At 41.9% G+C, this 24,345-nt stretch overlaps 6 protein-coding genes and 1 long non-coding RNA gene across 13 annotated transcripts; 4 read left to right on the top strand and 3 right to left on the bottom strand.

Moving 5' to 3' along the window:
* The first annotated feature begins 23 nt into the window (after positions 1-23).
* On the top strand, positions 24-973 carry LOC113464860 (uncharacterized). Its single transcript, XR_003389708.1, has 2 exons — positions 24-281; positions 356-973. It is a non-coding gene; the product is annotated as an uncharacterized LOC113464860 (long non-coding RNA).
* Positions 933-6,094, bottom strand: PAN3 (Poly(A) specific ribonuclease subunit PAN3). Of its 6 annotated transcripts, none has more exons than XM_018032274.2 (9): positions 5,998-6,094; positions 3,881-4,156; positions 3,465-3,722; positions 3,011-3,386; positions 2,816-2,932; positions 2,494-2,733; positions 2,123-2,405; positions 1,671-2,025; positions 933-1,571 (listed from the first exon to the last, which is right to left on the bottom strand). In XM_018032274.2, exons 2-9 carry the CDS (start codon positions 3,956-3,958, stop codon positions 1,455-1,457), a joined length of 1,824 nt encoding a protein of 607 aa, XP_017887763.1. In that variant the 5' UTR covers positions 3,959-4,156; positions 5,998-6,094; the 3' UTR covers positions 933-1,454. The 6 variants fall into 6 exon arrangements, with proteins under 6 accessions (XP_017887763.1, XP_026673086.1, XP_017887760.1 ...); XM_026817285.1 differs by lacking the exon at positions 5,998-6,094 and adding an exon at positions 4,723-5,955; XM_018032271.2 differs by lacking the exon at positions 5,998-6,094 and adding an exon at positions 4,771-5,955.
* A 53-nt stretch (positions 6,095-6,147) lies between these two features.
* Rpb10 (DNA-directed RNA polymerases I, II, and III subunit Rpb10) lies at positions 6,148-6,853 on the top strand. The gene is made up of 2 exons (XM_018032266.2): positions 6,148-6,414; positions 6,614-6,853. The coding sequence occupies exons 1-2, from the start codon at positions 6,320-6,322 to the stop codon at positions 6,720-6,722; spliced, it is 204 nt and encodes a 67-aa protein (XP_017887755.1). The 5' UTR covers positions 6,148-6,319; the 3' UTR covers positions 6,723-6,853.
* A 49-nt stretch (positions 6,854-6,902) lies between these two features.
* path (solute carrier family 36 member pathetic) lies at positions 6,903-16,136 on the bottom strand. Of its 2 annotated transcripts, none has more exons than XM_018032264.2 (10): positions 15,842-16,136; positions 9,962-10,036; positions 9,813-9,889; positions 9,628-9,726; positions 9,295-9,445; positions 9,103-9,224; positions 8,662-9,026; positions 8,408-8,591; positions 8,160-8,326; positions 6,903-8,073 (listed from the first exon to the last, which is right to left on the bottom strand). In XM_018032264.2, exons 2-10 carry the CDS (start codon positions 9,962-9,964, stop codon positions 7,832-7,834), a joined length of 1,410 nt encoding a protein of 469 aa, XP_017887753.1. In that variant the 5' UTR covers positions 9,965-10,036; positions 15,842-16,136; the 3' UTR covers positions 6,903-7,831. The 2 variants fall into 2 exon arrangements, with proteins under 2 accessions (XP_017887753.1, XP_026673088.1); XM_026817287.1 differs by lacking the exon at positions 15,842-16,136 and adding an exon at positions 12,656-12,704.
* A 493-nt stretch (positions 16,137-16,629) lies between these two features.
* LOC108629396 (uncharacterized) lies at positions 16,630-20,371 on the bottom strand. Its single transcript, XM_026817291.1, has 5 exons — positions 19,812-20,371; positions 19,026-19,152; positions 18,756-18,966; positions 17,827-17,953; positions 16,630-17,737 (listed from the first exon to the last, which is right to left on the bottom strand). Exons 1-5 carry the CDS (start codon positions 20,149-20,151, stop codon positions 17,466-17,468), a joined length of 1,077 nt encoding a protein of 358 aa, XP_026673092.1. The 5' UTR covers positions 20,152-20,371; the 3' UTR covers positions 16,630-17,465.
* Positions 20,372-21,052: 681 nt separating this feature from the next.
* LOC108629394 (uncharacterized) lies at positions 21,053-22,644 on the top strand. The gene has a single exon (XM_018032040.2). The coding sequence runs from the start codon at positions 21,060-21,062 to the stop codon at positions 22,413-22,415; it is 1,356 nt and encodes a 451-aa protein (XP_017887529.1). The 5' UTR covers positions 21,053-21,059; the 3' UTR covers positions 22,416-22,644.
* Positions 22,645-22,728: 84 nt separating this feature from the next.
* LOC113464859 (microtubule-associated protein 10) lies at positions 22,729-23,876 on the top strand. Its single transcript, XM_026817290.1, has 2 exons — positions 22,729-22,854; positions 22,917-23,876. Exons 1-2 carry the CDS (start codon positions 22,729-22,731, stop codon positions 23,592-23,594), a joined length of 804 nt encoding a protein of 267 aa, XP_026673091.1. The 3' UTR covers positions 23,595-23,876.
* Positions 23,877-24,345: the final 469 nt, after the last annotated feature.

Below are 24,345 nucleotides of genomic sequence, written 5' to 3'. Positions count from 1 at the left end.
TTTGTATTTAAATAATTACTACCGATCGCGATAGAAGAGAGGCACGCTAGGTTCGCGTGACGGCTCTGGGTTAGCGGGTTGACGTCGAATAAAATGAAGACTTACGCGCGATCGTGGTACGCGTACGCGATTGATACGTAACGATTGCTAGAAGTGACACACGGTACGAGGGAGTAAATCACGTCAGCGTTAAGGCAATTAGATGAAGAGAATGAACAGTTTCAAAGTCGGGTTCGAATTGATGCGTCGTCTTTGACGGAAACGACGGATGTCTAATGCGGGTATGTATGTATGTCCTACTGTCTATGTACACGCACGGGCACGGACGCACGTGCAAGTTTTATTCGCTTCGCAGAACGTACGTAGGATAAGTGAACGCATGGGCGTCGATGCGGAGCATTGGAAACGAGGAATAATGTGACGCGTATTGTAAATCGTATAATCGCGCAATTTTCATTCATCATCAAGTAGTTACACGTACGTCCATTCGCACGTATACACGAAGGTCGTTGTTTGAAATATCTACAAATATTATCTGAAGGCCGACGCTGCTGAGGAAAAAGTATACCTACCGGTTTAATGTTGAATTTTGCGAATAAAACGGGGTAGCCGACGATCGTGCGGATGATAGGATGGAATGGTTGTGTACGCGTAAAGAGTCTGTCTGTAGTACAGGCCCTGTAGTGTGGTCGTGCAATTGCGCGAAGGAAATGAGATCAAGTTTGAGTGATTGCGGACAGCAGCCGAAGAGACGAGGAGAAGAGAGGCAGGGTACGAGGATAGGACAGTTCAAGAACCGAATCTACAGATTGCCGGCCGGATAAACTGAAACAAATGGAACAGAACGGATCTCGCGTGTTTGGAACGTAAAGACAAAATTGAAAGGAATCTTTTGTGGCATTTCGCGATGCGAAATAATTACACACGATTGATTAAGATTGCTTTCAAAAATAAACATTTATTTCAAAATTAATGCTTACCAGCTGTATCCTAAAAACTAAGATCTATCCTATACACTGACTGTGTTTAGGTGATTTTCTCTTAAGGTTCCTTAAGACTTCCATTGCATTATTAAGTTGTGTTCGTTTTTGTTGTTATTTGCCTCGTATAGTACCGTAATAGCTTCCGTAGCAAGTTCAAACGCTTCCCAATTTACAAGATCACATGACCTTCATTCACGCATAATATATTACATTCGATTGGCAGTACCAGAATACATCTCGCACGTGTCTCGATTCAACACTTGAAAATCATGCTTACAAACTGAGTTCGCATACTAGTACTTCATTGTCACCAAACGTGATCCTCCGCCCCAAAATCTCACTCTCCTGTGTCTCGATAAAGATTAAAATGATAGTACCGCTAAATGGTGATATCACATTTATGGTTCGGAGTATGTAACTGTCCTGGTCGATTGAGAAATAAAAAAAAAAGAGGAAAAATGCGACACAGACCTAGACAGCTTCTTTCGCGGATTGTAATAGCTCTCCGAAAGAAGTTTCCAAATATTGTCGCAACTCTGCGTAACTTACTACTAACACACTCTGTTCGTCTCGTGACATCAAGCATATCTAGAAAAAAAATGTTCGAAAATTTGTATCATTATTTATTTCATGCAAAATTGAGAAAAATACTTTATCGAAAATAATAGTTTTTAAAAATAACAATACCTTATCTTGTGAGCCCGAATCTAGCTTATTCAAGCAAGAAACAACATGTGCCATATCCAACCACGGTCTTCCATCAGCCGTTACCTGGTGGAAAACGTAATCCCTGAACAGTTTGAGCATGTATCGATCACCCGTTTCCGCCCACGTGGGTTCCATGTTAAGCTCGGGTCTCTCATTAATAGTAGCCAACTTTACGAGTAACTTAAATAATTTGCCATTTTCTAGCTCCTTGGCAAGTTCGTTTTCCATTACATCGGATCGGAGCTGAGCCGCATCTAATTGCGTATAAAATCTTGCTCCGATCATCGGCATGAGATCTGTCACGGTCCTTCGTGCTTGATTAGAGAGTAAATACCTGTAAAATAATATCGTGTACATCACTTGTTTTCCTTTCGTCGGTTATTCATTTCGTAAAGACTTTGATAAAATAGGGAAGCAAAACGTATACGTACAGAATAAGGTTTCGAAGATCCGTAGAATAGGAACGCGAGACGAGCTCGAGGGAAGCTTGCATGTTGTCGCGATGGACGGCAAGAAGGCTGCGGCACGCTAACGCCAACACCAACTTTCCTAGAGCGATCAAATCTTCTTGTTGATAATGCGGTACCAGCGTCACTGGACTCGCCGCGTTACCATCGAAGGTAACAACGTCGGGTATAGCTAAGCAACTTAAACGTAGTCTCGTTCGCGATGTGAGTAACACTTTTGTAGGATCTAAACACCGGTACGCCAGACCTAGGTACAAAAAAAAGTTGTTTGCCCGACGATCCGTGATATAAATAAGCTGTACAGGATGCAGAGAATATTATTGAGGAATACGAACCAGCGGCGTGTATAACACGAAGGGCGGCAGTGAGTTGAATTATATAGCTCCATATGACGCTTTCCGGTAGCATACTGCTATGCTGTTGCCTCAAGATAGTGTTTTTGGTATGACTATACGGTCGGGGAGCGTTCGGATCCGACGAGAATGGATCTGTATAACCGTTTAACTCGGTTGCCGAGAAATGTTTGGTTAGCAACGTTTCCGATCCGGGGTGATAGTCGTAAACGAACACCATGGCTGAAATAATAATAATAATAATGTTGTTACGCGCAATGCTTTTTAAAGATTATCAATCGCTTTTTAATATACTGATACGTACAATGATCACCAAAAGCCTTGGTGGTAAAAACTTCTCTCAATTGCACAAGATTCGTGTGCGACAATCGCTTCCACATATCTACCAGCACCATACACTTCGTATTGGCAAGTCTGAAATCTGAAAACATATCGGACTTTTACCTTGATGCTTCTAGATTTTCCTGTGCACAGATCATAAGAATAGGAGGATACTCACCATGTATGCGTCGTAGACAATAACGCGTTCCAGTTTTGATGCTAGTTGCTTTGTACGTCGAAGTTTGATACCCAAGCATAGACGATGCAGGTTTATGGATCGGTTCTAACGGGCACAGCTCGTGATAATTATCTACCTCGTTCGGTAGATCAGGGAATCGTACAACGTCGGGTTGCGCTAACGTCAAAGCATTCTTCTGAAGAATGTCCATTCGCAAACTCTCACTAACAAAGAAACTAGGTGTTGCTTGGGGCGGTGGGGTCGAGGGAGCTGAAGAATTATTGGATGACGGAGGTTTCGTCACAGGTTTCACCGGCTGCAGATGCGAGGGTGTACCAGGATAGACGAAGCCTACCTGACCTGCCACCGTTCCAATCTATCGATAGAAACAAATCTTTGATTAGTACATGATTGATAAAAACGAATCGACGAGCGTTTTTAAATGGTTCCGTACCGGTTCGGTTCCTTCCTCGGATCCGACAGTATCTGTCGATGCATTCCCCAAGTAAAAATATGTTGTACCGCCGACATTTTCTTGCGAATGATAAGAATTATTGAAAAGATTCGGGGAGCTGCTATTGCTACCCGAAAGGTTTCTCCCAGGTACAAACTCTGGACTGGCTGTTACCTTTTTCTGTGGATCCAGAGAAAGGTTTGACAAATGTTTCGTAACAGCTGCGGTACTTAGAGTTATCCCTGGACTTTGACGATTCTGTTCGAAAATGCGAAAAAAAGACAAGTGAATATGTATTCCTGATATCGTTCGAGGATACAATTTACGCGATCCGATCAAATCTATAATCGTACATGATATGAAGCATCTTTACAAAATTCGACTTTGTACAAATAGATTGATGAGTAATATATTACCATATAGGTAGCGAGCTTCGACTCCAGTGGAACACCATTCGTTTGCGGAGTGTATGCGACAAACATTGCTGGATCCATCTCTCCTTCCACCACTGCATTTACCACTGTAGCCTTCGACTCTCACTTCTAGGCTCTGCGTTCTTCTTTGATGAAAATTCCTTTTCCACCCGTTTCTTTCTGACAATTGACAAGTCTGCTCTCTCAGCAAGTACTTCAGCGAGGCCGAATACAGTCTCTTTCAACACAGATGCCCCATACGATATCTATCCTCGGAATCTGTAACGTACATTACATATGCATAAGCGAAAAATAACCACTAGGTATATATAGGCTCTCGATGTTAAATAATGTTCATGATTATTGTATCGCGCATGTAACAATAAGTCGCGTGTATGGAACTTCAAACGATTACTTATACTCTCGTCTATTCTCATATGACAAATAATTGAAAGTTAAAGTTACTTTCCAATACAGTGCATGTATACACAGTAATACTAGCAGTACACACTCGAGCCAAGACGAGTACAGCTATTTGATAAGCACAAATAAAATATTAAACAATTGGAAACGCAAATACAGAAAACATGTTAAGATTAATTCGCGATACACATAAAACCCGTCAGCGTTTAGAAACTCGGTCGAACGAAGGGTTTAGAAAACACACGTTAGTACATTACCCGATTCTATATGTACGATTGAGTTGCCGCCGCAAGGCTATAAACTAGCAAAAATAAGAATATCGTCGGCTCTGAATGAAATTTTGGAAAGCCGACGAGCGCGGAACGATTAATGAACACAGGGAAAAAAAAAAGAACAACCGAAACGAACAAGTAGAAACGCACGCTATAGCAATGGCAGCTGATTTTGACAATACAGCGAAAAAGACGCACTGGATATAACCTTGACTTCACATTCGCTGGTATTCTTCTCACTGTGATCACGGGTCTCCACGTAAAGTCCAGAAGATCGTGGTGCGCGATCGTGTACGAGAACGAGTCACAGGTCTGTCGTAGTATCGGAGCGAACGCGTACTGAATGTCTGCTCGGCTAACATAACCGTTCACGCTGTCACTCGACGTCGCGTCGGTCCGCACGGCACCAAAATTTCGCCCTTTCTAATCCACGTACCGTTGTTTTTGGTGTTGTGAACCCGCGCACTCGAATAGCAACAGTGAACGACTCAATCTTATAACACCCTGACCGTTTATGACATATTTCCGTCCAGCAGACAAAGGAGAAAGCAGAACCAATCCGATCTTGTATGTTTATGGCATGGTGTTCTCCCTTTGCCTCGGCCTCCTATTTTTCTCTTTCTTTCCCTCTCCTCTCTCCAGTCCCCCCTACTTATGTCCTTCGATCGGAGCAGCCACTGACTATTTGCTGGCGCCGCGGCCGCGGCTTCGGCTTCAGCTTCTACCACCACTTCCATTTTCTTTGTCTCCGATCCCGGACGCGGGAAACATAAACCTTGTATTTTTCGAACTACACTATCTAATCCGAATTGAGGACACTACTACTTTACGTAAATTAACAAATATTATTATCCCTTATATTATATTCGCATCATGCATTATCAACGCGAGTCGATTAAAAGAAATATGTCTTGATCTGTCTGCTGCGTTACATAGATATATCGGCATGCGTCGACGATCATATTATATGTTCGTATATTGTATCGTATTTAGAAGATTGATACCAATAGACAATTAATCTATCCTTATCGTCAATCAACACTGATCAGTAAATATATATTTGTAGTACACAACACAATGTACACATACGTATTGATGATCAACGGATACCGTTAAAAAGGAATACACACCCTAACGATGCTTAGATAAAGAGAATTCGTTCTTCTTAAAGTTAGTCGATGCTACCTTTGTCAAAAAAAAAAAATGTCACAGCGCATAATATACGTTCTACGTTCTATTGACTGTCCTGATTTTAAAGGACTGGCATCTAAACATGTAAATGCCCAATGCAAACTGACTACATTAGATACATATCTCATTGAAGAATCGCTACACATATACGTATCAACGATTAATCCTTCGTATTCGTTCAAGTCATTTATATATATTCGTAAAAAAGTTACTTTAAAACTGTGTTCTCGTTACCTATTATTATTCTGCTAGCAATAATGCGTATATTAGCATGGATTGGAAGAGTTCGTTCCTCAAAGACGCTCCGCATCGCTGTGAGAGGGGCCACTGGTAGTGTACCCTATAGTTGATAAAGCGAAACCTGAATCAGTCGTCAAATCCATGATTCAAAACACACGAATTCTGTTTATTGAAGACACGTTGTACCGTGGCATCGAGTTTTCGACGACTTGGAATTATCCGCTAACGGACACTCGTAAAACTTAGACAATAACGATTAATACGACCGTTAACGGACAGTTTAAACTATATATCGGTCTGAATAAACTCGGAGAACATGATTATACCGGTACGTTGCTTTACTTGCGGAAAAGTGATCGGCAACAAGTGGGAAGCATACCTCGGTTTATTGCAGGCAGAATACACCGAAGGGTAAGTAGTTAATAACTTTTGCATAAAACTACATAAAATACATTGTAAATGAAGTACGTAAACTTTGTACATCACCTACGGTGGTTAGCTAACCTCGAATATATGAAAACACGAAAAATAAATGATACGAATAATAGACTAACTTGATTTTAAATGATTTTTACTAATATACTTTTTCGAACCTATTCGTGTGTTACAGAGATGCTCTTGACGCATTGGGTTTAAAACGATACTGCTGCCGCAGAATGCTTCTTGGACACGTAGATTTAATTGAAAAGTTGTTGAATTACGCACCGTTAGAAAAGTAAATAGTATAAAATGTTACTTGCATAAGACTCATGTAAAGATATGTTCATTTTGCATCGTGTACGTAGTGGTAAGGATAGGATAGGACAAGTTATACAAAGGCCATAAAATGATACATACTTTAGGATCGTAATCGTTTCATTATTCTTCTTTTACCAGCAATATGTAAAAATTTCCAACAATTGTATAAAAAGTTCTTTAATTTATAACAAGAGTTCGATAAGCAAAAATTGCTCGTTTCATTTTTTTTTCAATTATACACTGATATTAAATGCAGCATAGATGAATGAAACATTTCTCGCACTGTTCACCATACACGTGAAACATTGAACGGCAACTTGAACTTCATACACGTTTATGTATGTATTTAAAAGATCTGCTCATAGATGTTTCAAATATTACAACAAACCTTACTATGACGATAACTTATATTAAGTTAAAAAAACGAAGGTTATACTTTAAGATTTGATTGTTAATAATGTATAAAAATTGTATTCCAAATAATGCGCGTTCGTGTTTATAAAAGGACTGACTAAAATTGAAAGTGCCTGCTCCATTCGATAAATAGCATGTATCAAGATCAGTATAAGATTAAAATTGCAGTATATTCTTCCGATGTAAAATATTTCCTATAAATACTGTCAGTTTTTCTCAGTCTATTCTTTCCTACGAATTAAATAGACTTTCTTATGTCTTAAGTTTTAGGAACGAAGTTTACTATTAGGTTTGCTCTCGTTAGCCACCTGATAACGATTAAATCTTTTCATATAACCTTCCCCATTATTACTCTTCTTATCGTACAAACTATTTGTGCGTATACTATTTCAACTATACTGAATGTCGACTTCCCAAGATTTGTTCGTCGATTGTTGCCCACGTAAATAATCTACGTGAGTACATTACTAGACCCCTCTCGTAAGCGTAGGTTTGTGTTGTATCTAAATTTTGATACGATTCTCCATTGATCGTATACGTTTTACAAAATAAGTCAGCGTCTCGATCTTTACATACTGTTTTGATTCCCGTGATTGTCGTAAAATAATAGAACTATTAGAAAATGTTGAACAGCCTCGAAAATCTACAGATCTATGCAGATAAAAAACAAATTCTCTTAGGTATACAGCGCGGCGATTTGTATAAACGCGCTGCGAGATCCAAATATTAAAGCCATAATGCCGATGACGCATATAATTATGTTTTTCAATGCTACCCAGTTTCCTGGCCCGAATCCAACCTCCCAGTACGTCACCGTTTCAATGAATACAGGGATTAAAAGACCCAGTATCGAAAAACAAAATGCCCCGATCAGCCCAATAAACGGTTCGATGGTTGGGACAATGACCGCCAATAAAACTGCAACATAAAACGACCCGTATTTGTAGAAATGATCGAAACCTAAAATGGTTATAGCGGGCGTGTAACAAAAGTAAAAATCTTACCTGCGCCCGAAACCATGACCGTTCTTAAAATATAATTTACCAACACCGGCTTTTTCTGGAACCGATCTTTTATACCGTTCCACGCGATGTCGAGACACACGTAGAATTGTAATCCAAACGTACAATAAACAGCTAGAGCAATTAAGATTTTGACAACTTGAGCCGGTCTGAAAATATACATTGAACCGTTACGATTAATATTCGGCCGTGATTTCGTTGCGATCATCATAATCATTCATTATTCCTACATTTCTTCGGTGGGTAAGTTTAAAGTTATACTGTCCATGGTATCATTTTGGTATCTTAGGTATCCTAAGAATCCGAGTAAAATGTATATCAGCGTAACCCCGGACATTCCTTTGTTCAGAACGCCGCAGATACCGATCATGTGTTGCGGCGTTTTCATATTATTCTCCAGTGGCATTACGACGCCTGGAATGACGAATAGTAATTACTATATGAAAATGAGTTATCATCTAAATCTAAACGATCGAGTGCATACCTATTGCTTCCATTGCAAAAATCGTAATGCTGAAGAACCGTGGGAAATCCTCGATGGGGGCGATCAAGGGTAGAGAGGTGATCGATGGGATATCCATAACTAAATAATAGAACGTGATTCCTAAACCGGTTCCCATGAATATATTGGCCACCATGGAAACGGGCGCGAGATACTTCAGATTCGGTATCCAGCTGAGCAGTATCATAGGCACTAATAAGATAGCAGTCATCAATCGGATACTGAATTCGCCGGATCCTTCATCCTTGTAATGTTCGATGATTTGGTTAAAATTCGCGGCAACGATAACCGTGTACACACTGCAGGTGCCGAAGTACGTTGCGAATAAACTAATTTGTATAAGGTACCTGTGGACGCGTTACGAGTGCATTACTATAACAGCCGACGAAACCTGATCTCTACGTTTCGATCTTTGCAACCTACCTAATTGGTTTTGAGAACCTTCTGGCCCATTTTGGCCCCGTAGCGAATGCAACTTCCGCTACATCCGCGAAGCTCATCTCCGTACGCCTCGTTTTGTGGTATAATATATGTGCACATTTTATCTAGAATACCAATTCGATTTACATAATCGCTCTTTACGCTATATTGCTCGGCGGCCTAGTATTTCCTTACCAAAATATACGCGCAGTGCGTGCATACGAATGCCACTAGAATCGTAGCAAGTACACCGAGAAGGAGGCCGGCATTCTTGAAAGCTATCGGCATGGATAATATACCCGTTCCAAGGGAAGCTTTCAATAAATGCGTCAATGTGTCACAATCCCTGAAACGACATCAACAAACATGTTTGGCTACACGGTATTTAACATTGACGTAATCGTAATCTTTTATTGTTTATTGCTATTGCTACTGGTACAGTAAAAAAATGATTAGAGATACGGTACGACATCGAGGGTACAAGAGTTTATTAAACATCCTTATATGATCACGTTTATCGGAACTTACGTCGTTGGGTTATCTACTCTTCGTTCTGTGAAGGGATCGAAACTTTTTCCATCGACTTGTCCGGCTTCCATATCTCGCGGAGCGACTTGCACTTTATATCTGCAACGAGCAAAGTACTGTCATGCTAAAGAAACTAATAATGCCGATAGATTATACGCTGTCAATCGCGTTCGATCGATTCTTACTTTGTTAATACACCATCTTTCATATTCGACCCATCTTGGGGCAAGAAGGTTTCCAGTTCAGTTGGGGCTTTGTTATCCTGCGGTATAATAAACATTTTTTATTTGATCGCATTGCTATTATGACTATGAGAGATATCATTGATATATACCATTTTGATAGGTGTCGACCAACTTGATTATCTACGTGCAATTTACTCGTGATTATTTATTCCAGCGTAAGTTATCTGCAATGAAACAAAAGAGGTTCACCGATTAAGATTATTACTAAAATCAACTCCCACTAGATAGATCGTATAATAGTTTCACTGTATTCGTAATACGACTGACTTATCTCATTTTTAAATTAAAGCAAAATAATTAGAGGCGTAACGATGTACAAATCGTAAACTTACGAAGTTCCGAACTAATTATTCTTCGATTTGTAATGCAAAATCATGGGAAAAAAGGCAAATCACTATCGCGGGTTTGTCGATAAGCGACACGTTCTACTGGTTAACATGCAAGAAAGGAAGTAATTTTATATTTCGGCACAATAGGAATTATTATCGCGAGTTCGATATGCCGATTAATTGCCTGCTGTTGTTAAGATACTATTATCATTAACTCCTTTCCGATACCGAAGCCGATCGATTATTCGAAAACATTTAATGTACACAATATCCTCTTTTTATAGATAAAATAACACGGTAAGTAGATCTGAAAGCCTTTTAAGCAGTACAAATATACCGTTCGAGTTGGTAGCTTATCAATAAGAGACCGTACACTGAAAGAGAATAAAGTAAGTAACGAATATCTTAAGAGCTACCGGTGTCATAAAAATTAAATATTAGCTACAAATATCACGTGTATTTAGTGCTTGAATATCAAGTCGGGTGAAGTTACGCTCCGAAACGTGTACATACATACATACATTCATTCATTGAAACTATGAAACTACCCATAAAAATCATAGTCTACGATTCGTACAAAATCGAAGCATGTGTAATGATATAAAAGTAAACCATTATCAGAGATTGCATTCGACTTGCACGCGCGTTAATTATGTACACGGAAATGCAACTTGAGAAAATACGAAACGACATGGCGAGAAAACTTAGCATAAAAACCGATAAAAGTGTAACGATAACGATAACATCTTTGACAATACAAATGATTATAATACCTCGAATCTCATCCATTATTTAAGATATACATGCAAGGAGTGAAAAAGCTATCTTCTATTTTCGATGACCGCAGCTGCTCGAGGGTAATAAATTCTAGTGTAATATTGCTCGAGGCTTAAGGATTTAACCGAAAGCTTTGAACAGCTAAGCTTAGACGCTTATTTCTATTCAGCTTTACGTAATGTTATTTATTTCAGTGGTCTTCTTACATAATTTATAACGTTTACAAATTCGCTCTTTGTAAGGAGAACGTTAATTCGAGGCGGACGCATGCATATTTAACAGAAAATGATTTGTCCGGAGCATATTTTTATTTGCAAGCGAGATGCACACGGAACAGGCCGTGGTCGAAGCCTTAGAAAAATGTTCCATTGAGCACGCTGTCCATCGATCATTCTTGACGTAACTCCGGACATTGTCCTCAAAAATACAGAACCGTTGGCAATCTCTGATACGGTACTCGCTAATGGATACAAGCGTGTCGAGCTTAAAAATAAATCTCAAAACAATCGTCTAAATCTTTCTCTCCTCGATTAAGCTAAAAAAATCAACATTTTTTTTAGCGTAATGATAAAAATTGATAGCGCGGTCGTTGTTCGACATACGACACGAATCGAGATCCCACTTGCCATGGAAAGGTCATTTACCAGAACAAAACCGGTAATCTAAGTAAGTACGGCGCACGATACAAATGACCATTTACGTGTAAACCGTGCGTGTAGGTATCTGCCTTTCGAGGTGTACATTACACATATTGCGTAGCTTATGCGCAAACATTTTTGCAATACGAACTATCTGCCCGTCGTTATCCTTATCTCTATAATACCATGGAATATACTATTCCAGGATCGCAGGTTATCGTGGTACCGAAAGCTGTACGTTTCTCTACATGAAATATTAGCCTCGTCATTGTGTACACTTAACTTTTGAAACGTTTCGTTTGCACATACCTCCGGAGCATCTATTTTGGACCTTCGGCAAAATCTGCGTGTATGAATAATTCTTTCCTAGATATTTCATGATTAGCAAGACTACCGCGAATTCCTTGAAAGATGGAACGAAATTATGATTACTTGTGACGCGAGATAATCGACGTGACGGTGCAGTTTGTTATAGTCATCCGTTAACAATAGCTCGCACTGAATCTTTGAAGATGGTTTCAAAGCGCCGCGCACTGACAATCGCAGATATGTTAATTAGACCGCGACGCCACTGGCATAATTTAACGAAGATCGTTTATCCGGAATTGAATGTATGACGCATCAAATGATGTTTTCATAGACACGAACATGGAATAGTAAAATAATAAATGGCAATAATAGAACTTGACGAAGAAACAAGAGAATTCGAATCTGACGAACAATTCAATTTTTGAAAATACACAAAATCGTGCTTCAACAATTTAATTTGTTTTCAACATCGAGTTACCATATCATTACAGCTCGATATTTATACGTGTAATTAACTACGATGATATGACATTATTCCGTGAAAGGATACGAAACACGGGCAGTCGAGGTTGCAATTTGTTAGCATTCAACACGTCAGAACATGAAAGCAGCCGTGACTGCGACGATTATTTGTAAGATATCAGCGTTATATATAATTTGTGGGGCAAAAATGTACACCTGTTTGGTGAGTGAAATAAAAGTAATCTTATATAACTGTGTTTGCACTTACGTTAGTTTGATAACGCGTCGAAATGTGAATTGACGTTACTCGCACGGTTTCATGTTTCAACGACTGGCGAGTTCTGCGATATTTCGTGGATTCGCCGTGGAATGACGTAAAATCAGATAAGACGACTATGGCAATAATCTTAGCGGCGCGATCCTAGACCATTCGCATTACTATTAATTAATCTTTGATCTATCCTCGTTAACGCGGCAATTACGGGAACGTGTGTTGGAAAAATTGGGTCATTCAACTTTTCGAATTAACCTTCCGTTCATTGCGGTTAATTTTACGATAAATTCCGTGATCGAATCACCGAGGAACTAGGTAAAAATGCGACGGTACTTGATGTACATAAGGTAGAAAGAATCGCAGGTGTAGTGGAAAATCACGTATGCAGTGGAAACCTTTGCCCGATTCCTATCGGCGGACCGTATCCCTCAATAAGTAGATAAGGTTACGATGATTCTGACCCCGCATTTGACTCCTGACCATGGTTTAAACCCGAGTCATGTTTAGCGATAATTAATGAACTATCGTTAATCCGTATGTAAATTCAACCGTTCCATCTAATTGGACCAGAACAAAAACTGATCCAATCGTTTTCATTGATTTCTGACGAAATTGATTGAAAATTAAATAATCAATAAACGCTCTCGTCAGGCTAACTATTACTCTTATGTAGAAGCATTCTTAACAAGAAACGGCGATATTTATTCCAATATATTTACTTTCTACGTTTTTTAGCATCGCCGTGTAAATGAAACGCCGATAAAACAAGGAAATCTCGACTCCTTCGTTGATCGGTTTAACAAACGATAGAATTAGTCGCGAAGTTTTTTCCAAGGATAAATTGAAACTAACCAGTTTTTACTAGTTTTCTGCAAGAGAACAACTGTGTAACTGTCGAAGTAAAATAACGCTTATCTGAAACAGATAAATTATAAAAAAGGACGCGTGCCGCGATAACTTCGGACAAAATACCTATTGTGCTTTGTGTCATATGCTTTATATGAATAACAATCGCACGGAACTAGAATGTCTTGTTCGTCTAAAAAAATGTTGACCCTGTATGCAGACTGTCAAAAAAACGGTATAGGTAATCGTGTCGCCACGTGTGCCGAATAAACACGTGTTGCAATAGTAATCACCTGCAGTCGTCACGCGAAGAGTGATACTTGGAGGTTGCCAAACGTGTTTGAAAACTAACTTACCTTGAGACTCGCTTTCCGAATTTATTCTCGCGTCTGTACGACGTGGTATTGTTATAGGATAGAAGTCAAGGCTCGTTTTACGAGCGACGCGACGCGAAACAACTTTCGATCAAACGATTGACCACCCCGGACGATTAATTTCGTTTGTCTTATTCTTAGTCTGCGAATGCCGCCTAATTCAATGCCAGCTCGTAACGACCCATTCTAACTTTAATACACGGACTTCGTACGAAAATGACAACGTTCGTTAAGTAGAAAGTTTCTACGTAATGGTCGTATAAATCAACCGGTTATGTCAATAGAAAGGAAAGTAAATCCGTTACACACGATAAGACGCGAGTGCAAGGTCAATGAAATTATTCATAGTCCATAAAGATTCTTGAATAGTTCTGGCTTCGACCGGTTCTCCTCTCGAGTTCAAGGAGACACGATGCTGACACTGCGTTAACTTGAGAATCATGAGTTGACCTGAGATTTAGGATTTTGGTCAGCCCTTAGGTTCCAAGAAATGACACGCCTTCCCAAGCCTACATCCGTATAATTTCACACATGGAAGACACATTTGTCCATAAGTTCTCTTCGACACAAATCGAGTTCGTCTATTTGATACAACTTATTTAATTAATTCATATTATTTCACTTTAGACCAGATAATTTATTTGGAAGAAAGCATTTGTTCCTCTATGAGAACTTACTATGATAATTTAATCTATCAATCGGTTTAACTGATTACGTCGACATGATGCAACACGTTATTCGAATTAGCTTTCCCATGGCATGTCCTATCTATCCCATAATTTCGTGACGCACGTCATCAGCAAGTAAAATTAACTCGTTTCGAGTAGGCAGCAAGAAACTCGCGCACGTGCGAAACTTCGTTTTCGTTAAAGGTTCTAGAAATCGACACAGAGTTAAGATAATTAATAGGGATGGCAGTGTCAGGATGATGCGAGAGAATCATTACGGAGGGAAATCGATTTTTGTCTTGGGGAGAGTGCAACGAACGAATTCGCTTCTATCAATATCTGTTGTACTGTAGAAATGCGTGGGTACCAACGGATAGGTCCGAAATATCGACGCGAAGTTACATCATACGAAGCTACCGTGCGATGAAACTACTATGAGGAGCACGAGCCATACAAGTCGCGTCCACGCAGCAAACTTAGCACCACGTGCTCGTAGCTGGCGCGGTGAATCGCCATGTCTACGAGCTTATCACTAAAGTCTACTGGAAACCACAGTTTCCTCACTCGAATACTTAATTAAATGAGAGATATTTTATTAAAAGCGTCGTTAAAACATTATTAGCGATCGTATTCAGCTTATGACCAACAACCGTTACTCGTTACGAAACGCGTTCACATATGCTTAAACTTAAGACTCTTGATTCACGTACTTTTTAAAGCGATTGATAACGTTTGATGGCATAAACTTGTCTCTAACTAAATTGTATTATTGCATCGATGCCTTGGGCAATTTATGTTCGAAAAAATAGTTGAAGAAACGTTTTGATTGTAAAGCGAACATTGCATCGATAGCAGAATGGTTACTTGTACGGTTAGACGCGCGCGCGCAAAGCGTCTCAAGTCTCAAACCCGAAACGTATCGAAGGTAGAATCCGATAGAATTGTAAATTTCGATGCCATTCAAATTAGCTTCCTGTTAGGGAAGCAGACGCGGAGAACGTTGGACGCATTCAAAAGATGCACCGCGTCGATCTCTAACAAAATAATATAACAATCGTAGTACCAAATGTGAGTGCTTACAAAATCTGTGTTGATAGCGATCAATTGCCACAGGTAACGTATCCCGCGCAAAGATCTAATTTTGAGATCGATCGATTGCATACGGCTTTGATCATTATCGTCATTTCCGAAGTTCGCAGGCTGATGCAAGTCTACTTTGTAATTTAAATCGCTAAGTTGCCTTTAAATAGCGACGCTTTGTGATAATAAATCTTGAACAGTGGCACACGTACCTGTCGTTTGTCACAGAAAGTGTCACTCTGATGGGATTTTATGGTGTATAGAAGGAGCCGCGTGGCGCGTGGATCCCGTAGCTCAACGTTACTTCATTTCTGGCAAACGCCGGTACGGACGCACGATGTCACGGGGATCCACGGATTTATCGTCGACGCAAATGCGAGAACCAGGACGCGAATTTGTCTCACAAAGTGACTCGTGGTACGAGTACCGGCGGTACCCGCGTAATGTATCGCGATCACGGACCGAACGAGACTACCGAGACTACCGTCCAGACAAGAATAAACGGGAATAAACTGAAAGTTTTTGTCCCCAGTCCCCGGAAGAGCGTCCACCGCGTTTCATCGGCTAACCGCTAGAGGTCCACCCGTCTACCCAGCAAATCAGTACATGCATGGATAGATGCATAGCGTAATCAAATATCGAACTCTTCCCGTAACTCCAATTTCCCGTTTATCTCTTCCTCAACTGCCATGTCATTGATCGAACGATTCTTACAGATCTAAAATGTTCTGTTCCAGTCTAAAGATACGTACGCGCATCTACGATGCGATTACTAAGCCGCCGCCGTTTCGCGGCGAGTTAAATTTTGATCGATCGATTTCGTCTCAGAACCGTGCCCAAACGCAGTTACCAACTCGTTTCGACAACAGTTTTTATTTACTCTTTTCACGAGATAGTTTTCCCTTTCTGTATAGCGTTGAAATGATTTCTGAACTTGTTATTAAATCGCTCCTATCCCGCGTTGTCTCTCCGTCTTAAAAGAGAATGATTTTGCGCTCGATTATCGAATTTAATTGAGTGTAACCGAGGCTAACAGAATTAATATTTGCCGTTGGAGGAGTGGTTCTTGCGTGGTGAAGTTCGTTCAGCGAATACGTGGGAAAAATTTTATGATGAAATCCTGGCCGGCATGTCCACAGCTACGTAACATAATCACGTGCGAATAAAGCGAAATATAATTACACGTTTTGAACGATCTGCGCCAATAAACTATCAGGCATTCGAATCGTTATATTAATCTAACATTATTGCTCTCTATGTCAACGAATCAATGTAATTGCAAATGTATTGCGTTCAGTTATATAAATTTTACTCTTATCTTCCGCAAAGATGAAATTTCAGACGGACGGTGACGAATAACGCTAATTCAACAGAGATATCGTAATTTTTATCGCAATTAATCGCAATTCATGGTGCGTCGCGCATACACGCGTAATGTTGATGCTTTCATTGATAAGTACCGAGAGTGGAAAGGGCAATCGATAAAGTGCAAAACGAGCCGAATGTGACAAGCAGGAAATACTGTAACGCGTCGATTGGTCCATTATTCCCGATGTTTATCGTCCAGTCTTTTTAATTAATTCTGTACTAAGAGACATTAAATTGTAGCACAAAAATCTATCTCATTATCTATGGAATTCGCAAGCATGAAACGAAAAATGAACATAATCTCATATCGTAGCTTTCCACAGCGTAATTTGATATTCCACGTAAATGTTAAGTAAAATGCTAACGTTAAACGCGAATTCTTTACTTTGCGTTTGCTGCTCGCTTATTCTAGGCCATTATTATTTGATATACGACGTTATTTGACGCGTATTTGAGACGCGGACGACGTTACAAATGGGAAAATCTCATTTCGGGCATCGGTCTTTTTCCCGGGGACCGCAGAGGAACGATCAATCTCGTTGGCTTGTTTTTCGAATACCACGTGTGCAGCTCGTGTAAAAACGGGTAGGTCAGTTTTCGCAGCTCTTCGTGCCTTTTATGATTCTCTTTCGGAAAAGGTATATCCTCGTGAAGAGGTTGCCATCGTTCATCGCCAAAATACTTTGGAGCTTTGACTTGCACGTCATCGTCCGTTTCACAGCAACAAGCTGAGACGCGTGCTAAGAAATTTCAAAACGATGTCGCGTCATTTTCAGAAAATATTCTGAGAAAATGTGACTGACTATATAAGTAGAAAGAATTCACGTACGATGTTCTTTCGAGGAAACACGTTCGTCAACAGGTGGACTCGCCGAAGGGGTTTCGTGCATCTTCAAAACTACTCTAAAGGCGTCCGCTCGTTCGAGGGCATCCTGCATGCTCGTGTCGTCTGGATTCTGCGGTACAGAATCGAATATTCACTTTCGGTCGACGCGAAATCGCTCGTGGGAAATCGAGTGGACGGGTGCCAAATGCGCACAACCCATTTTTTAGTATGCAACTTCGCGTCTCGCGTTCGTTTTGCACGTTTTCCGACGAGCATCTAATGGCGCAGCCTTGATTAATCATATGTCATATGTAAAACGCATGTGACGTCTCGCGTGTGTACACAGCATCGACGAGGTCGCCAAACACAGCGCAGCTGCTTTTCACATAATCGTGTCAAAAGTCAACTTCTTTTCTACGGAAAACGTTCCACGTGTCTACATTTTTTTGCTCGACTTTTAAAGCATCGTAATATTTGGTATCAGCGATCGAGGATTTTGAAGCTGTTTGTGTGTCGGTAGAACTCGAACCCATCAACTTTTAAGTCGACCCATTTGGCTTCTCAATCAATCGCAATTTAATTGTATACTTTGGATGAATAAATGTTCGCTTTGGCGGTAGTAAAACCTTCGACCTTGATCTATTTTGCAGCGATTGCAAATATAATATCTTTGATAGAATGACGATTTTTAGCTGACGAAACGTCTGGAGAGCTTGTACGCATATGATGATTCCAGTGGAAAAGAACAGCGTTGCGTGATATTCCGGATATTTAATTCCACCAATGCGCCATTCTCACGCTAACATCCTGACGGACAAACGGTTTATGTTGTTTCTCCGTCAGGTCGTTAGATTATAATCCTTCGTCTTCACACGCACTTTTAGAGACAGAATAAAAATAATACAATTATTTAACGGGAAATACGGTGATACCTCCATCCGATGAATCACGCCAGGTATATACTTCTTCGGATGATCCATATTAAGCTTCTCGCTAAGTTTCGCATCGTGCTGACTAGATTCTTGCAACTTTTCGACCGTGTAATCATTTATGTTTCCCAATGGAAGACTCTTCGGTTTCTCAAACTTGTGTCTCGCCTTTAAGAAACCACATGGTTCGTCATCGTCGTCGTCATCGTCGACCCTATTGATAATATCATTTCTTTGGACAACCGTGGCGAAACAAAATTACGCGATATTCACTTCTGTACTTCTTCCTTTTTGGTGCAATCCACGATGGGACCGCTACGTTTCAGAAAATTCTTCCATCGCCTGTCGCGAATGTACCATAATTCGTGCTGTGGCGATCGTGGGAATATCGAAAAAAGTGCTAAACGCGATAAGAAAGAGCAATTAATCATAGTGAAGCAAAGTCTTCTATCTCGTCGATAGAATGCAGATTTTTAAGTACCCCGTTCAGGCGTTTGCGTTTTCTATGTATTCGATTATTATTGCATCAGCGCATAAAATCTGTATTCATCGGCGAGCAGATTAATTTTTCTGATGACTCGGTTCATATAATTGGGATTACAAATCACTCGTGACTATTAACGAATTAGTGTCATGAGCACGATTCGCTTCGCTGATGATTACTTCTCGAGAACTTCAATTATTTCTTACGGTCGACGCGACGACGTTCGATTGGCCGAAATTGCCGAGTCCGGTATCTGTCCACTCGTTACTTTAAATGGGAAACAATTAATATTCCAGACAACTCGGATGATCTAATCTGGCAAGCGGGACGATCCCCGGACCTCGGCAATGTTACTATCCCTGACAAAAGGTTCTTAAACAATGCTCGGTCCGGACGACATTAAAGTGGCTAACATTTCAGACATAGAGACTTTGTATGCTTCGTTTATCTGATAATACATGATATTTTACTGATTACTTATACATGATATTAAAACTGTTCGCCGGGGGTAGTACAAGAATCGAGCACCGCTTTGCGATACAAATTCGATGCAAGCATAAGGATATAATACAGACATCGTTTCCGTGCTTGCTGATAATCACGGTCCGGTTTAGGCAGAAGACAGAGCGTTCGGAAAACGAGTCCATCATCTTTCGTGGGACAGGCCACGTACAGTTCCTTCTCCTTCGCTAACGACCGTTCCAGAGAACAAGGATCGAGTTCCCGTATCGGCGCCAGCGGGTCGACTGGAACACAAACGGTAACGTAAACGGCTAAATCTAATTCGACCGCGTTAACTCGATTGCGACATTGGTTCGACGGTGCAATTGACCGAGGGGGATCTCTCGCGATTAAACGGCGCTTGTTGAGTTCGCGGCCACTTGATTTCCAACGAAACGAACGCGAAACGATCATGTATACATGTATGTGTACGCAGGGCCTTGGATTAGATCGATTCTATAACCCAGGAAACGGCGTAGTATTTAAAAAAATAAATGTTCGTAGATAGTAATAGGTGCAACGGTTTTTAGAGCAAACATTAGATTGCAGATTTTCAGAAAGGCCTTATCGCTCGTGTTCAAACACGATTGCCGATAGACTTACATACTGTCCGTTTGATTGGTTTCAGCTGCTTAGCCACGTATTTATGGGTGGGAGCCGGTTTTCCATGATAGAATATTCCGTCGGTGCGAAAACTCGGCGAAATACCGGTTAAGTAATAATCAAGAGGTGCTGGCTCTGGAAACTAGATACCATCGGAATTACGCTACGGATACTTTTAACCGATGAACGGTTCGTTATTCGCATGTACCATAAACATTTTTATGTCTAAATATTTCCTAAATCGACTGGCGAGTTTGAGCACGGTTTACTTGTGAAATTACAAAATCGAGGGAAAGGGAATCATCGAGTCGATGAAGTCGACGATGATCGATCGATGGTCCATAGGAATTGCGGTTCTTCTGTCATGGCTAATAACGATAATTTTATCGCGGTTCAGCATCGGTCGGAGTAGGTTTCGTTGAAAAACGATTGCGAGAGCGTTGGACGTTTTCGATTCAGATTCGGGCCGGTCATCGTGACTCGGATTAAAACATGCTCGAATAACGACGAAGCAAAAGTGGAACCAGGTTCCCGAGGTTGTATCTCATGTCTAATCGATAATCCTCGTGCGGGCGTCCCGCGTCAAACTTCACGAGAAAATTCTTTAACCTGATTCCATAAAAATTCTAAGTTTAATATCCGTAAATATCAATGAAGATAAATCCGGTGTGAAATCGTATGGGCCAGTCTAATGTCGTCGGGCCGATCGACTCGCATTGATGGAGCGTGGTTCGCGTACGAAGAAGAGATCTTCGAAGGAGAGCAAAGGCAAGGGAGAACAGAGTCAGCGAAGCCAGCAAAATGTATGCCCGCTCGGTAGCCGCGAACTGCTTCCGGACAGTCAAGAGCAGTACCTGTTCCTGTTGGAATTCTTCATCCACCACATGACCAGCGAGCGTCTGGCGAAGCTCAACCAAATGTTCTTCGTGCCTACAACGATAACCATCGAGTTTCTCAACTTCACTGGGGACGACAGCATCGAGATAACCCCGGTGGATCCCTTGTTCCATCCGCAGGCAGGCGTCGCGGACGACGTCGAGTACTTTTACTCCGGGCGATCCGTCACGTTCGCCATCGACCAATACACGGTCATTAACAGACTATACGAGCTGATAATCAAACTGTGCGTGGACAAGAAGATGCCGGAGGGGGTAAAACCGGACGTGCCTGTAGGCAGCGGGGAGTTGGATCTCTCGAAGCATTTCGCCGCGTTGAGAAAGGAGATGCTGCAGTGTTGGCACAAACTCACGCCGCCACCAAAAGTGTTCGAGGGGGAGGTACCGTTGATCTACAACGATTCCATAATCGGATGCATCTGCATGTTCGTCAGGCTATCTGCTTTCGGGCAGACCATCGTCACGGAGTTCGACGCGCCTCCGGACAAAACCGTCTCCTCGTACATCTTCAAAGGCGACGATACCATGGACAAGTCGCCGGCGTACAAATGTCGCATAATCGACTCGAAGACAGCGGATGTTTGTAGAGATTCATTGGACGAATTGCACAAGGGCGGACCACCGTGTCAAGTTTGCATCCCTGATGAACACCCGTGCACACCGTGTATGCGGCCTACCGGTGCCGTCCTCAAACCTAACGTGACTTCCGACGTAGATTGTGAGAAACCGGTGTCGGCGTCCAGGCCGACGCGATCCAAACCGGAAATGTGCTCGGACGTCCAGAAGCAGCCGGGTCTGATCCAGTCGAGTCGAGGACCGGCGCAACCCTGCGGGAAGGCGGTGGTCCTTAAGGTTTCCGGTGTGCTGGACACGGGCCAGGATCGGAAACCCACGGTTACGGTCGCACCAGAGACCGATGGTACCAGTCCAGTCCCTTGCGATCCTGATCACGACGTGTTCGTCCTCAGGATCGGGAAGAAGGGCATTGTCGGTGCCGGAGAGAAGTCAGACATTCAATTGGAAATGAGAACACCGAAGGGACCCGAAAGAGGACCACCGATCAGATGTGAGACCAGGGAAATACAGACGGATGAAAAGAAAGATAAGAAGAAAAAGAAGAAAAAGAAAGACGAGAAGGAGAAGGGCAAAAAAGACGACAAGAAGGAGAAGAAGAAGTGACGATCCAGCGTGATATCGCTTAGATGTTCGTTTTGTACTCGCGTTGCGATTTTAATAAATCTGTATTTAACCGACTAGAAATCTATCTTTGTTCCATCCCTGTTTATCCAAAATCTATCAAAATCTGTACGACTAAGCGTGAAAAAATCGATACGAGAGAATTGAAAATAGAGCGCCCTCTGACCAGCTTTTAAACCTAAACAATTTATTTGACTCGACGGGAACTTCTAAATTAAGGGTTAAACCGATAAATATTCCCGAGGAAATTGAGAAAACCATGAGAAAATCTTGAGAAATATTGCAACGTCGAGACATGGTCGAAATGGCAGACGACCAGCAACTATTCTTGATCGAGTTCCTCGTCGACAGAGTTCAAATCCCGGTGATAAGAGCGATGCACGACGAACTGTTACCCGCGTGCACCTGCGTTTCGTTTCAAGTAATTCCTCTTTCGTGCAATTACTTCCGTCGTAACTTTAGTAAAAGTCGATGCGCGTGTAGATCCTCAGTCTGCCACCCATCGACATCTGTCAAGACGCTCTGACGGATGGCTGCGGCTGTTCCGAGGGCGACACGCAGATCTTTAAGAAAGGAAAATCCTGCTTGTTCGCGTTACCGTCGATCGTTCTTCAAAGGCCGTTGACCACGTTCCCCATAAAGATGTCCGTGTTCAAGAAACTACCACCGGGAGTCCTGCCGGACGTGATGCTGGTCGGCTGTTACCAGATCGAGGCCAAAGCCATAATCAACGCCGTGCTGAGTCAGCAAGTGTTCAAAATACCGAATCCGTGTCAGACGATCAAAGATACGTTCAAGATCACGACCGCGACTGGCCAGTGCGTGGGATGCGTCACGGTGTACATAAGGGCCAGCTGTTTCGGCAAGAAGATCATCACGCAGTTTCAGATTCCGCACAACAGGAAACCTTATCTCTTCAAAGGCATCGACGACAGCCCGGTCTTCCAGTGCAAAAAGATACCCTCAGAATGCTACGTGCCGACTCCTTTGAAATGCACGTGCAAGAAAAAGTGCATCGATGGAAGCGGAGAATCGGGAAGAACTTGTTGCCCGACACCTATCGTTCAGACCGGTTCCTGTCCTCCGTTACCTCCTAAACCGAAACCCGAATACGGGCCCCGACCCTGCTGTCCTTCTCATCAGCAACCATCTTCCGGGTAACAATTCCCCTCCTCTCTTTATTAACCCGTTTGCATCGTACATCCTTGGTATTATTATAATACAATCGTTTCGTGTAACAATTGCCGTGATCCTTAGATCAGGATTCTGTTTAATTTAAAACCTTTCGATGCAATTATCTATCTGTCCCCAGGAAAAAACCGGCTTGCGTTTGTTCCGCTGGCCGTAAAAAAGGCCCGTGTTGCTGCACACAAAATGGACAAGTTGGCTCGGCACGTCCGGGTACTGGACCCACGTGCAGCCCTTGCGCTCAGCCACCCTGTCCACCGTCACCCTGCCCGCCGCCACCTTGTTCTCCGGTACCCTGTCCTCCGCCACCCTGTCCACCTACGTATTGTCCGCCACCACCTTGTCCCCCGCCACCTTGTCCCCCGCCATCCTGTCCCCCGTCACCCTGCCCACCGCCGTTCTGCCCACCGCCGTTCTGCCCACCGCCGTTCTGTCCACCCCCGCAGTGCCCACCTTGCTGTAGCCCCAAGAAGGACAGATTCGAAGATTTGTTTAAAAAAGAGCCCACCAAAAAGTGTGGCTGTCCCGTGAAGGACTACAGCTGCACGTGCGGTAAAAAGTGAAAGCGAAAACGGCGTCTATGCCCTGGGAGGTAGAAGGATAAAAAAGTAATTTTCTACCCGTGCCCCGCACGAAACGTAATGATTAGCGAATTGTTGCGATCAGAGCCTTGAAATTATCTTCTAACGTTCTCTTTTGTTTCGACGCATAACCCTGGAAAACT

The sequence above is a fragment of the Ceratina calcarata genome, unplaced genomic scaffold (genome assembly GCF_001652005.2).
Source record: "Ceratina calcarata isolate Rehan_Ccalc_2016 unplaced genomic scaffold, ASM165200v1 scaffold569.2, whole genome shotgun sequence".
NCBI classification, from domain to species: Eukaryota; Metazoa; Arthropoda; class Insecta; order Hymenoptera; family Apidae; genus Ceratina; species Ceratina calcarata.
Note: the sequence above shows the minus strand (reverse complement) of the source record. Positions and strands in the feature narration are given on the sequence as shown.

Bases quoted from the DNA above. Each gene is read 5' to 3' on its own strand.
- PAN3 (XM_018032274.2), bottom strand. From the start codon at position 3,958: ATGGATCCAGCAATGTTTGTCGCATACACTCCGCAAACGAATGGTGTT. The intron at 2,406-2,493 runs GTTCGTATTCCT...TTTTGTACCTAG, and splicing joins TCGTGTTATACACGCCGCTG to GTCTGGCGTACCGGTGTTTA. The intron at 1,572-1,670 runs GTATTGTTATTT...TTTTTTTTCTAG, and splicing joins ATTCGGGCTCACAAGATAAG to ATATGCTTGATGTCACGAGA.
- Rpb10 (XM_018032266.2), top strand. From the start codon at position 6,320: ATGATTATACCGGTACGTTGCTTTACTTGCGGAAAAGTGATCGGCAAC. The intron at 6,415-6,613 runs GTAAGTAGTTAA...CGTGTGTTACAG, and splicing joins CAGGCAGAATACACCGAAGG to AGATGCTCTTGACGCATTGG.
- path (XM_018032264.2), bottom strand. The intron at 9,727-9,812 runs GTAAGAATCGAT...TGCTCGTTGCAG, and splicing joins AAAGATGGTGTATTAACAAA to ATATAAAGTGCAAGTCGCTC. The intron at 9,225-9,294 runs GTAAGGAAATAC...TTGGTATTCTAG, and splicing joins CGCACTGCGCGTATATTTTG to ATAAAATGTGCACATATATT.
- LOC108629396 (XM_026817291.1), bottom strand. From the start codon at position 20,151: ATGATCGTTTCGCGTTCGTTTCGTTGGAAATCAAGTGGCCGCGAACTC. The intron at 19,153-19,811 runs GTCTGTATTATA...TATCGCGTTTAG, and splicing joins TCAGCAAGCACGGAAACGAT to CACTTTTTTCGATATTCCCA. The intron at 17,738-17,826 runs GTACGTGAATTC...GAAATTTCTTAG, and splicing joins TGTTTCCTCGAAAGAACATC to CACGCGTCTCAGCTTGTTGC.
- LOC108629394 (XM_018032040.2), top strand. From the start codon at position 21,060: ATGGAGCGTGGTTCGCGTACGAAGAAGAGATCTTCGAAGGAGAGCAAA.
- LOC113464859 (XM_026817290.1), top strand. From the start codon at position 22,729: ATGGTCGAAATGGCAGACGACCAGCAACTATTCTTGATCGAGTTCCTC. The intron at 22,855-22,916 runs GTAATTCCTCTT...ATGCGCGTGTAG, and splicing joins GCACCTGCGTTTCGTTTCAA to ATCCTCAGTCTGCCACCCAT.